This window comes from Vipera ursinii (assembly GCF_947247035.1).
Source record: "Vipera ursinii genome assembly, chromosome: 12".
Lineage (NCBI taxonomy): Eukaryota > Metazoa > Chordata > Lepidosauria > Squamata > Viperidae > Vipera > Vipera ursinii.
The window spans coordinates 20522672-20536834 of record NC_139525.1 but is presented as its reverse complement, the minus strand read 5'-3'; the positions used below and the strand labels follow the sequence as shown (position 1 = coordinate 20536834).

Genomic DNA, 14163 nt, shown 5'->3' with positions numbered 1-14163 from the left:
CAACAGTATAAACGCGATCTCTCTACCCCAGCGTTCCATCCTGACGACATTGGCAGTTAGCCAATGAAAGCTTGATCTTTTAGCAATAAAAACTGTTTTAGTTTTTCTTATTCCATCCAGTGACACACACACACACACACACACACACACACACACAAACGTGCGCGCAAATCCAAGGGATGGGAATTGGGACAATGTTTTACAACTATCCCATTACTTCCTGAATGGGTGGAACCAGTCAGTTGTGGAAAGGGACAAGGAGTTGAATCCATGGCTCCTTTTATGTGGTTGCTGCAAAATTCTCTCCTCACCCCTTGCTCTTTAACAACTACATAAAGCCACTGGAGGAGATCATCCTTGGTTTAGAGAGAAATAGCATCAATACTCAGATGGATAACACACTGTACAAGTCCATTGAGCGCTGAATAGGAAATGCAGGCTTTAATTGTCTGGGCAAAACAATGTGAGATTGGATTTTTGCTAGATAGAGAATGTTTAGAGAATCATACAGATGAATTATGCTGGGGAAATGAAGTGTGAGGAAGAAGCTCAAGATTTCCCTCCCTTAAACTCTTTGGCATAAGACACGGGTCGGCAACCCGCTGCTCTGGAGCCGCATGCGGCTCTTTCAGCCATCTCCTGCGGCTCCCAGTCCTCCGGCATGTGCAGTCCCCCCCAAAAAAAGTGGGACTAAAAAAGTTCAATCAATCAATTCAAACTTCTCACGAAAAAAAAACTCGTGAAGTTTGAATTGATTGGTTGAACTTCTTTGGTTTATGGGACTGCCCACAAACCTCCTTTCTTCTTCGGACTCCACATGGCAGCAGCGGAGGAAGACACTGGAGAACTGCTGGAAAGGCGAGTGGGCCAATTTTCCATCTGCTGCGTCTTCCTTGGGCTCCCCTCCTCCGAACACACCACTGCCGTCTCACCCGATTCTCTTTCCACCCCACTCTTTCGCGGCAGGGCCGTTTGCCCGTTTTTCCACCTGCTGCACCTTCCTCAGGCTCCCCTCTTCCAAACACACCGCTGCCATCTCGCCCGACTCTCTTTCCACCCCACTCTTTCGCGGCAGGGCTGTTCGCCCATTTTTCCGTGTGCTGTGCCTTCCTCAGGCTCCCCTCCTCCAAACACACCGCTGCCGTCTCGCCCGACTCTCTTTCCACCCCACTCTTTCATGACAGGGTCTTTCGGACATTTTTCCACCTGCTGCAACTTCGTTGGGCTCCCCTCTTCCAAACACACCACTGCAGTCTCACCCGACTCTCTTTCCACCCCACTCTTTTGCGGCAGGGCCGTTCAGGTGTTTTTCCACCTGCTGCAACTTCGTTGGGCTTCCCTCCTCCAAACACACTGCTGCTGTCTCACCCGACTCTCTTGCTACCCCACTCTTTTGCGGCAGGGCCGTTTGGGCGTTTTTCCACCTGCTGCAACTTCGTTGGGCTCCCCTCTTCCAAACACACCACTGCAGTCTCACCCGACTCTCTTGCTACCCCACTCTTTTGCGGCAGGGCCGTTCAGGTGTTTTTCCACCTGCTGCAACTTCGTTGGGCTCCCCTCTTCCAAACACACCACTGCCGTCTCGCCCGACTCTCTTTCCACCCCACTCTTTCGCGGCAGGGCCGTTCGGGCGTTTTTCCACCTGCTGCAACTTCGTTGGTCTCCCCTCCTCCAAACACACCGCTGCCGTCTCACCCGACTCTCTCCTATCCTCACTGGGCAAAACAGTGGAGCCCAACGAAGTTGCAGCAGGTGGAAAAATGCCTGAATGCCCCTGCCGCGCAAGAGTGGGGTGGAAAGAGAGTCGGGCGAGATGGCAGTGGTGTGCTTGGAGGAGGGGAGCCTGAGGAAGGCACAGCACATGGAAAAACGCCCGAACGGCCCTGCCGCAAAAGAGTGGGGTGGAAAGAGAGTCGGGTGAGATGGCAGCGGTGTGTTTTGAAGAGGGGAGCCTGAGGAAGGTGCAGCAGACGGAAAAATGGCCGAACGGCCCTGCCGCGAAAGAGTGGGGTGGAAAGAGAGTCGGGTGAGACTGCAGTGGTGTGTTTGGAAGAGGGGAGCCCAACGTAGTTGCAGCAGGTGGAAAACGGCCGAATGGCCCTGCCATGAAAGAGTGGGGTGGAAAGAGAGGCAGGAGAGACGGCAGTGGTGTGTTTGGAGGAGGGGAGTTGAACAAAGTTGCAGCAGGTGGGAAAAGGGCTGGATGGCCCTGCTGCGAAAGAGTGGTGTGGGGAGGGATTTGGGCGAGTCGGCAGCAGCCCTTTTTCCACCTGCTGTGCCATCCTCGGGCTCCCCTCCTGCGAAAACGCTGCTGCCGTCTCTCATGCCTTTCATTATTTTTTATGACGATGAGGGAATTGCAGGAAAAAGAGAGGGCTGGCAAGCTTTAGGCTTGCAGGAGGGAGGAACCGTGCGACTGGATGGCTGGAGAGAAGCCGAGCAGGCAAACTTAAACAATGAAAGCAGAAGAGAGGAAGAGAAACAGCAGGTGGGGGGGAAGCGCCCCGTTTCATCTGGCACAAACTCTGTGCTCAAGCCGGAATGGGGAGGGGGAGGAGGAAGAACAGTGCTTGACAAACTGCCAGCCAAACTCTTTGGGAGAGGGGGAGCAGGATGGAGAGGAGGGCAGCTTGCCTTGGAGAGGGAGGGAGGAGCCCTCCTCGCCTGCCTTTTGTTCTCTCTTTCTCTGCCCTATTCCCCTCACTGCTCTGCCCTTCTTCCTCCTCCTCCCCCCCAAGTAAACTGCATGCAAAAATCCCACAAAAACCCCCAAATCCCGCAGCAAGCTGAGATAGGCAAGTCCGAGCAGCAGCCTCGGAAGATTTGCTGCAGCAGCTCCTTCTTCCCGTCGGCCTCTTCCTCTGCTCCCTCGGAGCAGTCTTTTCCAAGGGGAGGACCAGAGTTGGATGGGGGCAGGGCAGGTGCATGTCTCGCCTTAGGCCAGCTCTACTCTTCAATCAAGCCCGCTGTTCTGTGCATGTGCGCACACATTTTGCGGCTCCCCAGGGTTTTGTGGGTTTTTTTGAGGAAACCGGTTCTGAGTGGCTCTTTCACTGTTTGAGGTTGCCGACCCCTGGCCTAAGAGGAAAGGAATGGAAAAGACCACCAGGCTTACAAGATTCTGTGATCAAAGCTAAATTCAATAGTTCCAGGCATTCTTGAAGAAGCTGATTTCTGACCTTTGAAGGGCTGACATCAATCCTGGAAGCCTGATGGCATTTGCTCTGCCTTCCACTTTGATCAAGGAGAGTTAAGGTACAGACAGTTTCAGTTTCTTTCCAGCATTTCCTTCATTTCCCAGGATTAATTTTTGTTCTGTGAATCCTCCTTCAATATCTTCTCTGTGGTTCCTCAGGGGTTTCACAATACACACAAGTATGTAGTTGTGGTTTTTTTTAAATCAATCAATGAACAAGTATTTGTTTCTTGGATTCTCTTTACCTAGTTTTAGGACTTGCGTGGATCACATATCACATTTTAAGTCATATTTATGCAGAAATATTGAAAAGCCTGTTCGGAAGACACTGTCATGTGACAGTCTCAACGTGCATCAAAAACTAATACTGTAGATGGGACTGTCAATAGTGGCTGGGCTAGGTAATGCTCTCTTTAAAGCCAACTTTAGCTCATCTGCCTTTCTGGTAAGTTATCATTGTTCAACATTCATTGAAACCATCTGCATCCCAACTCAGGCAGCGAATTTAGTTAATCAGCCCATTCTTTTATTACAAAAGTACAGTCAACAGTTGAAAAATCCATTTTTCCATGATACTTCTTGCATCACTGCAGATGCATACCTGGCTAAAGCATGTAGGCTTTGGAAACGACATTTGAAACCTTGGATCAAAGGGACATACCTGTTTGGCTCACGCAGGCTTTTCCCAGTACTTGGGTCTAATCCGGAAGGGCCATAATTCCACCGCACTTCCTTGGCTGCTATGTAGTATTGCCGTAGTTTCCCTTTCAGGGCAGATCCTGTATCCTGATAGGAGCAATGCTTGACTTCATAGAGAGCTTCCATTCCCGCTGTGGAGGCCAAGAAGAGATCATGAGAGACAGACTCAGTGTCTACTCTGTCAATTTGTGGAGAAGAAAAGAGGGTGGTTCAGCGGATACAGAAAAATAATTTTTATAAGTGGGGTTAGCTGATTGTTGATGTGGTTGACCAGATCCGTCATGAGTTCTTTTATAATTATCACACTCTTTTTATGCTATTATTTGTACTGTACACCACCCAGAGTCAGCTGGGTCATTCCTACATTAAATAAATTAAATTAGGTTGTTCAGTTTTCCAGATGCAAGGAACATGATGATCTATCTCCACATTAGAGAGTTGTACAAACAGAGCAGCTTTGGAATTTAAGTGTTCAACTCAGAAATCCAATATTGATATGATAGATTAATCAGAAAGTCATTAAGTGATCTCTTTGATTCTCCAATAGACATTGGGACCCTCCTTGCCTGGGAGGGTCGTCGGAGTTAGCTCGGGAGTTCATGGCTTCCATGATGGCCATGGACCTGACCCAAGTAATTCAGGGCCCGACTCATGTGGGGGGTCACACTCTCGACCTGGTGTTTTTATCTGGGCAGTGGTTGGATGATCTGGGAGGGGGTTTGCCAGCTATTGTTCCCTTATCATGGTCCGATCATCATCTCCTGCGAATGGTCTTCCATTATGCCACCCCTCGCTGCTGGGCTGCGGAACCGACCAGGTGGTTCCGCCCCAGGCGCCTAATGGATCCAGAACGGTTCCAGATGGCGCTTGGATCTATACCCATTGCCCTCACTCACAACCCGGCCGATGCCTTGGTGGATGCCTGGGAAAGGGCGGCCACTGAGGCACTTGACCATGTTGTACCCTTGCGACCCCTGACTCGGCGCAGATCCCGTTGGGCTCCATGGTTTTTTATGGAGCTCCGGGAGATGAAGTGTCGGAGACGGGGTCTAGAGAGCGGTTGGAGGTCCAGCCGATCCGAATCTGACCGATTGCAGCTAAGAACCTTTATAAGGTCTTATCTTGCGGCGATGAGGACAGCGAAGGCTAATTACTTCGCTGCCCTCATCGCGTCCGCAGATAATCACCTGGCCACCCTGTTTAGGGTGACTCGCTCCCTTCTTAACCAGGAGGTGAGGGAGGATCCCTTACAGGGACGGGCCGAAGAGTTTAGTCATCATCTGATGGACAAAATCGCTCAGATCCGGGCCGGCTTGGACTCTGACTGGGCGGAGTCTGATGTGGAGGAATCGGACGGTCTTGAGCATGTTATCTGGACTGAGTTCGATCCTGTTTCCCCTGATGATGTGGACAGGATTATGGGGAGGCTGAGCTCCACCACCTGTTTGTTGGACCCATGCTACTCCTGGCTGGTTTATGTGGCCTGGGAGGAGACACGAGGCTGGTTCCAGGCAGTAATAACTGCTTCTTTGAAGGAGGGTATCTTCCCCGCCGCCTTGAAGAAGGCGGTGGTGAGACCCCTCCTCAAGAAGCCTGCCCTGGACCCGGCTGTTTTAAATAACTATCATCCGGTCTCCAACCTTCGCTTTTTGGCGAAGGTTGTTGAGAGTGTGGTGGCGCATCAGCTTCCTCTGTTCCTGGAGGAAACTGATTATCTAGACCCGTACCAATCAGGTTTCAGGCCCGGGCACAGCACGGAGACGGCATTGGTCGCGCTGATGAATGATCTCTGGCGGGCTCGGGACAGGGGTTGTTCCTCTGTCCTTGTCCTATTAGATCTCTCAGCGGCTTTTGATACTATCGACCATGGTATCCTACTGCGGCGTCTCAGGGGTTTGGGAGTGGGAAGCACCGTTTTATGGTGGTTCTCCTCCTATCTCCTGGGCCGCTCAGAGTTGGTGTTGACGGGAGGGCAGAGATCCGCCCCGAGGCCTCTCGTTTGTGGAGTTCCTCAGGGGTCGGTTCTCTCTCAACATCTACATGAAGCCGCTGGGTGAGATCATTCGTAGTTTCGGGGTGGGGTATCATCAGTATGCTGATGATACCCAACTTTTTTTCTCCACCCCGAACCAACCCAGTGATGCCCTCGCCGTGATGTCCTGTTGCCTGGAGGCGGTCCGGGTCTGGATGGGGAGAAACAGGCTTCGTCTCAATCCTGCCAAGACTGAGTGGCTGTGCATACCGGCATCTCGGGTTAACCAGACTATTCCATCTTTAACGATGGGGCACCCCCCGTTGATAGGGCTCGCAACGTGGGCATCCTCCTGGATTCACGGCTCAATTTTGAAGATCACATAGGAGCCTTGACCAGAGGGGCTTTTGCCCAGGTTCGCCTGGTGTGCCAGTTGCAACCCTATCTGGACCAAGATGCCCTACGCTGTCACCCATGCGCTCATGACCTCCCGGTTAGACTACTGCAACGCTCTCTACATGGGGCTGCCTTTGAGGACCACTCGGAGGCTTCAGCTGGTTGTGATGGGGGTTTCCCGATACTCCCATGTAACACCTCTACTCCGCGAGCTGCATTGGCTTCCGGTTGCCCTCCGGGTGAGATTCAAGGTGCTGGTGATGACCTATAAAGCCCTAAATGACTTGGGTCCGGGATATTTGAGGAAACACCTGCTGCCGGCATCAAATTTCCTTCGTCCTGTGCGCTCCCACAGGGAGGGCCTTCTCAGGGTGCCGCCGGTAAAAGACTGCTGGCGGATAACACCCAGGGGGAGGGCCTTCTCAGTGGGTGCACCTGCCCTTTGGAACCAGCTGCCCGTGGAGCTTAGGACTGCCCCCAACCGTTCATTCCGCCGGGACCTGAAGACCTGGCTCTTTGAGCTTCCCGGCCCAGGCTGAGAGTTTTTAATTGGGGGTTTTATACTTTTCAGGGATCAAATTTAATTATTTTTAATTGTTTTTAATTTTTGTATTGTATTGACGTTTTTAAATACCTTGTAAACCACCCTGAGTCCTACGGGAAAAGGGCGGTATATAAATTCAATAAACTTAAACTTAAACTTATTACCTCTAACATGAAGTAGGGGCTGTTATGCAGGGAAAGTACCTCCTTGTCACCTCCAAAGAATATCGAGACCTCCAAGAGGTATTTAGCGAAAGGAGTTCGGATGAACTCCCCCTCAGAGACCAACAGACTGTGCTAAAGAGATCCTGCCCAGTGTCAAGTTGCCAATACCGAAGCTGTATTTGATGATCCTCAGAGAGTTGGAAGAACTCCGGTTGTTCGTTGATAAAAACCTGGCTTGAGGCTTCATTCAGCCAGCATGACCCAGGGTGGCAGCCCTAGTCCTGTTCTAGGAAAAGGATGGGACTCTTCCTCTATGTATGGACTATAGAGGGTTAAACACTATGCATAGAGAATGTTTACTCCCTGCCTTTGGCATGCTGGCCCACCTTGCTAAGGGCAAAATCTTTACTAAAATGGACTTGCGGGAGGCAAGTGAGGATTAGAGAGGGGGATGAGTGGAAAACGGCTTTTAACTGCCTGCTGGGCTGTTTCCAATTTAAAGTGCTCCTTTTCAGACTACAAGGGGCCCCAGCCATGTTTATGCAATTGATTAATGAGGTCCTGCATAAGCATCTGTATAAGGGGGTGCTTGTATTTGGTTGACATTTAATCTACACTGAAACCAAAGTGGAGCATGTGAAGTTCATGAGGGTGGTCTTTCAAAAACTGGCCCAGAACGTGGTCAGCCTTAGATCCATGGGGCCAGTGAGGGACTGCCCCTGCCCCACCCCTGGAGGCATGCACAGGAGGGGACGAGTGTGTGGAGCCAGGCATCCCTGGGGAATGTCTTGCGTTTTGAGCACTTCTGTCAAGCTTGAATTGCTAATTGCTTCCTAACCATTGTAGCTGCTCAATTTGCCATAAAAACAGGGGGAGGGGGAGTCTGGGAAAGAAATGGGAGTTTCAGGAAGCCGTCCATTGACTGTGAAAGCCAAGGTCATCCAAAGCAGCTGTCTGGAAGAGAAGTGGACCGTTCCCATAACAAACAGAAAGAATGTGATTGGCCAATATGAACACATGGTGTGTGGGGGTTATGAAAAGCTATTGGTAACTAACCAGAATTTCGCATGGGAAAACGAGTTGATTTTACTTCTTCAGTGCCGGGACATGTATTCAATAAAAAATTATCTCTTATGGCACCTTAAGACTGTACAGTTTCTTTAATGTTGAATTTGTTACCAGAAGGTTGACATTAAACCAACTCTCATAAGTTATGAGTGCAGCCTACTTGGAGGCTTCCGAGAGGACTATAGCATAATGACATTAGGAAGAGAAAGGAAGATTGAGACCACAGCCAAACTGGGGCTGACCCTTCCTTGTGAGGCATTCCCAGATGATATGGCCCACGTGAACGCGATCGCAGGAAACCTGGAAGGGGATGCTGCAGAATGGATGGTAGCACTCCATGATGAGGGAGCTCCAGAGTTGGGAGACGCTGACACTTTCCTGGAAGGGCTCCGGGCAAGGTTCAGGGATATCACCCAAGCCTGCTGGGCAGAATCCGACATCTGCTCTTTAAGGCAAGGGAACTGAACCGTGGCTGAGTATATTAGGGAGTTTTGCAGGATAGCCAGGAGAGGGAGGGGGTGGCCGGAGCATCTGCTGGTCTACCAATTTTGAGATGGGCTAAGCAGAGAGGTGTACCAGAACTGCCTTCCCTGAGGGATCCCTGACAATCTCCAAGCTTGGTACCAGCTGGCACCACAGTGGAGCTGAAACTGATGGAGCCGCCCTTGCCGGAGCCAGGAAAAGCGCTTGCCAGCACAGAAGGGGGAAGGGCCCCTCCCCCCTCACCAGAAAGGCTCAGCATTGCCCTGCAGTAACTTGCTTCTGATGCAAGAAGGAAGCAAATTGCCTGGCTCCCCAACCTGCATCAATGCCCAGGGCTCTGAGCCAACCCTAGCCAAAGAATCCAAAAAAGATGAAGGAGAAAATATGAGTGGCACAAAAGGTCATGGAGTCTTCCCCCCCCCCCCAAATCAAGCAAAGGGACCCCCTGGAGAAATCCTCTATGAGAGCGACAGTGAAGGGGAAGATGATATTCAATGGTAAGTGGAGCCATCACCCCGCTGACTGCCCAGGTGGAGGTGGTAGTTCCCCAGTCAGGAGCAAGGGGGGCCTTCACGGCCCTACTAGACAATATCACCACCAGATGGATTTATAACTGACTGACAAACCATACTCAATGGGTAATCCTTAATGGTACTACATCTACATGGAGAGAAGTAAACAGTGGGGTGCCACAAGGTTCTGTCTTAGGCACAGTATTCTTCAATATCTTCATAAATGATTTAGTTGAGGGAATTGAAGGGGAACTCATCAAATTTGCAGATGACACTAAGTTGGTGTCAACGTTGCTAACATTGAATGTTATTGCTTGACAAGAGATGATGAAGTAGTCATTTCATATGTTAAACTTGTGTATTGCTTTAAGAGACTGAATTTAAGGTTGGGAGGGGGGACGAGTAGGATTGTACTTTCAAGGCCATCTCTAACTAAAGAAGATAAGACCTTGGCGGGTTTTCTAACAGAAGGGAAACTGATTCTTTAAATTAATTGGAGAATACGATTAAATTAGAAAGGTGGAGAATTGTGTTTTAATATGTTGTACAAGGGGCGGAGATTTCAGATTCCAGCTTCCTTTGAGCAAGCATTTGCCGGTGTATTAGGCTAATAAAGGACTTTTAAGGAAAACAATGCCTCAGAGTCACTTGAAAAGCCCATAAGTCGGAAACATGACAGTTGGCAGGAATAGCAAGCACCCCAGAAGACAAGCTCAGGATCTAAAAAGATCTTGACAGACTCAAACAATAGGCCCTATCCAACAAAATGAAATTTAATGTGGAGAAAATCAAGTTTTTACACATGGGCAGGAAAAACCAAAGGTACAAGTATAGATTATGTGAAACCTGGCTTAAAAGCAGTAACTGTTCTGATTAAAGAATATAAGTACTTTTGTTTCTACACGGAGATTGGATTTTGTGCTTGAGGTGGAAAAAACTGACACTTTGATTTTGGGTTTTACTGATTAGATTGATTTGTTGTTACAGAAATGTCTAGTTATACTATTATGGAAAAGTAAAAAGTTGAGGCTTGATGTTAATACTTCATTCTACTGCAACAGAGGAAGTCAGAAGTCAATGTCTTTTTTCTCTTTTTCCTTTCTCCCCCTCACTTTCCTTTCCCTTTTCCCTCCCCATTGTGCCCTACTATTTGCTTTGTATTTTGTATTTTACTCTATAATCATATATATATTAGTATTTTTGGCTTATATATATATATATATATATATATATATATATATATATATATATATATATATATATATATATATATATATATATATATATTTCAGCCAAAAATGCTAATGTAATCCTTGCTTGTACAAACAGAGGCATAGAATTAAAACCACATGAAGTATTAGTACTGTTTTAAAAATCCTTAGTAAGACCACACCTGGAATACTGCATCCAGTTTTGGTCACCACATTACAAAAAATATGTTGAGAATTTGGAAAAAGTGCAAAGAAGAGCAACTAAGATGATTAAAGGCCTGGAGACTAAAACATATGAAGAACGGTTGCAGGATTTGGGTATGGCCAGTCTAGAGAAAAAAAGGACTAGGGGAGGTATGATAGTTGTATTGAAAGGTTGCCAACAAAAAAGAGGGGGTCCATTTATTTTCCAAAGCACCAGTAGGTAAGACAAGAAACAATAGATGGAAACTAATCAAGGAGAGAAGTAACCTGGAGTAAACTTCCTAACAATAAGGACAATTAACCAGTGGAACGCCTTGCCTTCAGAGGTTATGAGTGCTTCATCACTGGAGGTTTTTAAGAAAAGACTGGACGGCCACCTGTCTGAAATGGTAAGGCTTTAGTTGCCCTATCCAACTATTTGGTATCGTTGGCATATTTGTTAAGTATTTTCTCTACCTTTGTATTCACATTCTCATTGTATTCACATATTCACTCATTTATTAAAATATTTATCATACAAAAATCATACTTATCACATATGAAGCTGCAATTTATTCTAGCTTTCCTTCCTTTCTGTGGTGTTTCCCTTGAATTATTTTTAGTTGTTTTTCCTGTCTTTGGGAAGAGGGAGTTCTCCTAAAAGCATTAGATTTAGAAAATCTAGAAAATGTTCTAGATCTAGGAAATGTTCAGAGTGTGATATTATAAATTGCTAGAACAACTGTGGTATCTGATTTCTTTCAGCCAAAAAAAGAAGGCCCAACTGCAGTACCATTTTTTCCATGGATTATAAAGTACTTCTTCAAAGATACTAAGATGTCCTCTGAATATGATCAAAAAGTTGAGATGACAGCTGTGATAATGGTCTAATAGAAGCCACACATAAAAAGAACAGCTTCTTCTATGCAGTGTCACAGCTGCCATCTTGACTTCTTTGACCATATCCCACAGACAACTGATTCAGAGCATGGCCCTGAAAGAAGAATGTGTTATGAGTTTGGTTCAGCTCTCCCCTCTCTTCTCAAGCAAAATGGGGAAGAGCTTGGCTCTTCTTTGTGGTGGGTGACTTCCAAGGACTGAGGGTGCTCACCTTGCAAGTGGTCAGAGACCTCACAGGTCAACAGCCATTTCCCAACATTGTGAGGGACCATTTCAGCTGCCACGAAGGTTGCTGGGAAAAGGGAGGCCACATCAGTCCGGTGTCCTCGGCTGATCAGTGTCTGTCCATGGAAGAAGGCAGTGTGGACATCAATCTCACTGCCCATCCCAAAGAGATGCCACGAGACCCGATCTCCGGCACATACTGTGATCTCAGGGAGGTTCCCAAAGACATAACCATTAATGGCTGCAGAAAGAAAGAGGAAAGTCACAGGGGGAGGGGGTTCTGGGTTAACCCTTGGATAAAACAGGACAGGACTGGCATGGGTCCTTTCCTTAAAAAGAAATAAAAATTGTAGTTACATTTTCCTAAAAAAAACCAATGCCTCTTAATAATGGTTAATAACAAATATACAATAATGTAAACTATAGATTATTATAAGACAAACTATATGCTTAAAAATAATCAAAATTGAAGGGAAAAGAATTAAGACCCGGGTCGATAGAGTTGTCCTGAACCAGCAGGGCAGCCTCGTCTCCAAAAGAACTCTGGAGAGTACACTGCCCGCTGAACTTTTATTCACCTCCAATATTACAAAAATTACATCAGTCTCACACAAACAGGATACACAGAAATAATTGGATACTCAGGTGCTTATGAGATCACACAAAAACAAGATAGCATAAGATGTATGTGAAGTCTTTATCATAGCGTTTCCCAAACCTCCCACATGCCAGGCCCCCCTCCCAGCCAGGAGAGTGTGCTCTGCACTGAAGCTACAGAGAGGCCCAACTAGGAAGGCACGGAAAGGCTGAAAGGTGAAAAACCAAATTCTTGGGAGACCAAATTCTGGCCGTTCCCACAAAAATGTTTAAAAAGCCCACCAAAACAAAACCAAGAAACAAAGGGGGAAAAAGTAGACATAGCCATAGTCTGAAGTACAAACTTCTTTCCAGGAATACATGATCACCTTCTTTGTATGGGTCCAAGCACAATATTTTCCAAAGGTCTTCATACACTGAGAATTTCCAAATGTTTTCAGTATAATTTAATATTACTTTAACATTTTTACACTTAACTTCCTTCAAGGAATCAATTCACTACAATACTACTTTACCAATGAAGCATTGCTAGTTGACAGGCCCATATTCTAAGGTTCCTTTACATGTAGGACCTAAGAAGGACAATGGCCGAGTAATAAACTTTTTGGATATTTTTTGTTAAGTGGGATGTCATGGTTCTGATAGATAATACCAGTAGAAATAAGAACTCTGAGGCAACTGCTTTCCTCAAAGAATACTTTTAATCAGGGCTTTTTTTCTCATAGAACGCTCAGAACGGCGTTCCGGCACCTTTTTTTTTTTGCAAAAAAAAAAAAAAAGCTTTTGCACAAGCTGTGCTGCTGTTTGCAGGCTTGGTCTTTTATGACTCATGGACTTCAACTCCCAGAATTCCTGAGTCAGCTATGCTATTGGCTTTTGGAAGCCAATAGGAATGGCTGTTGAGCTTGCCAAAAGACTCGGCAGGCAAATGTTGCAGCGAAGGCAGGAATTTTGCACTCCTCCCTGCTCTCCAACTACACCATCTCAACTAGGTAAGTAAGATATTATTTGCAAATAGGATATACAAGTATGACTCAAGGAAACTTTCCTTGCATGGAGGGAGTAGTGGTTTGTTTCACTTTGTTTTACTTTTCAAATTGCTGTAGGGAAGAAATGATGATTAGAAAAAGGCAGGAAGTTGATTTTATTAGGAAGAATTCATTTATCCCATGCTAGATCTTTGGGAGCTTAGTACCACCCGCACAGAACATTTGCTTTTCTGAAACTTCATTCAAATTCTATTCCTGATAGAGGCATTTGAAAAAAAAAGTTATTTATTAAATTTATATGCTGACTATTTCACCAGGATGACTCTGAAGTCAAGGAGAGGGCTTACAACTTCTGTTTGTAGTTATCCACGTTTCTGCACACTGAGATAATCGGCCATTGTACAAATACAGAGCCTATAATGCTTTTACATTTATATGGAACAGATACATTACCTGAAATTTTTGGAATGTGTAAAAAATTTGAACCAGCCCAGAAACTCATTTCCCATTGTTTGTGTATATAGAAAGTAAACCCTGAAATAGATTTGGAAAGAGCAAGGACTTTGATTAAATGGAAATGTTGTCAAGCATAGAAATGTTGAGTTAATTTGCAGCTGTTTCTGCTGTTTTCTTTTTATGTGCTTATGATTTTACATCGCATTTTAAAATCAGCCAAATTGAATAGGAATAAGATTGTGACTGAAAGAATACTAATTCTGAAATATAGTAAATATCTTTAACAAGTAACGTTAAATTTAGCTTTAGTGTAATTTGCTTGTTTACTGTAGCTAAAACTGGAAATTATATTTCTAAAGCATTAGTTTGGATCATTGGAAAGAAAAAAGATTTAATATTTATGATTCAAAAATATAAATATGTGAGAAACATGTTTTTAAAGACCTTTGCAGCTTGTTCTCATATATACCCTGCCACAAAGGAATAACTAAAATTATGAAATTTAGAATCTACCAAGTTTCCCTCTCATGGACAGAAGACAATCCATGGGAAATGTGAATCCGTAATA

General features: G+C 46.0%; 1 protein-coding gene across 4 annotated transcripts in view; it reads right to left on the bottom strand.

Moving 5' to 3' along the window:
- Positions 1 to 14163, bottom strand: part of HEPH (hephaestin) — a 111841-nt gene that overhangs the window by 66958 nt on the left and 30720 nt on the right. For all 4 annotated transcript variants that reach the window (XR_014493635.1, XM_083372228.1, XM_083372227.1 and 1 more), the window contains exons 7-8: positions 11540 to 11794; positions 3858 to 4026 (exon numbers count right to left, since the gene is read on the bottom strand). Coding sequence is in view for 3 of the 4 variants with exons in the window: in XM_083372228.1 (XP_083228354.1) it covers positions 3858 to 4026; positions 11540 to 11794 (424 nt within the window). In the remaining variant the exon portion in view is untranslated. The remainder of the gene's footprint in view (positions 1 to 3857; positions 4027 to 11539; positions 11795 to 14163) is intronic.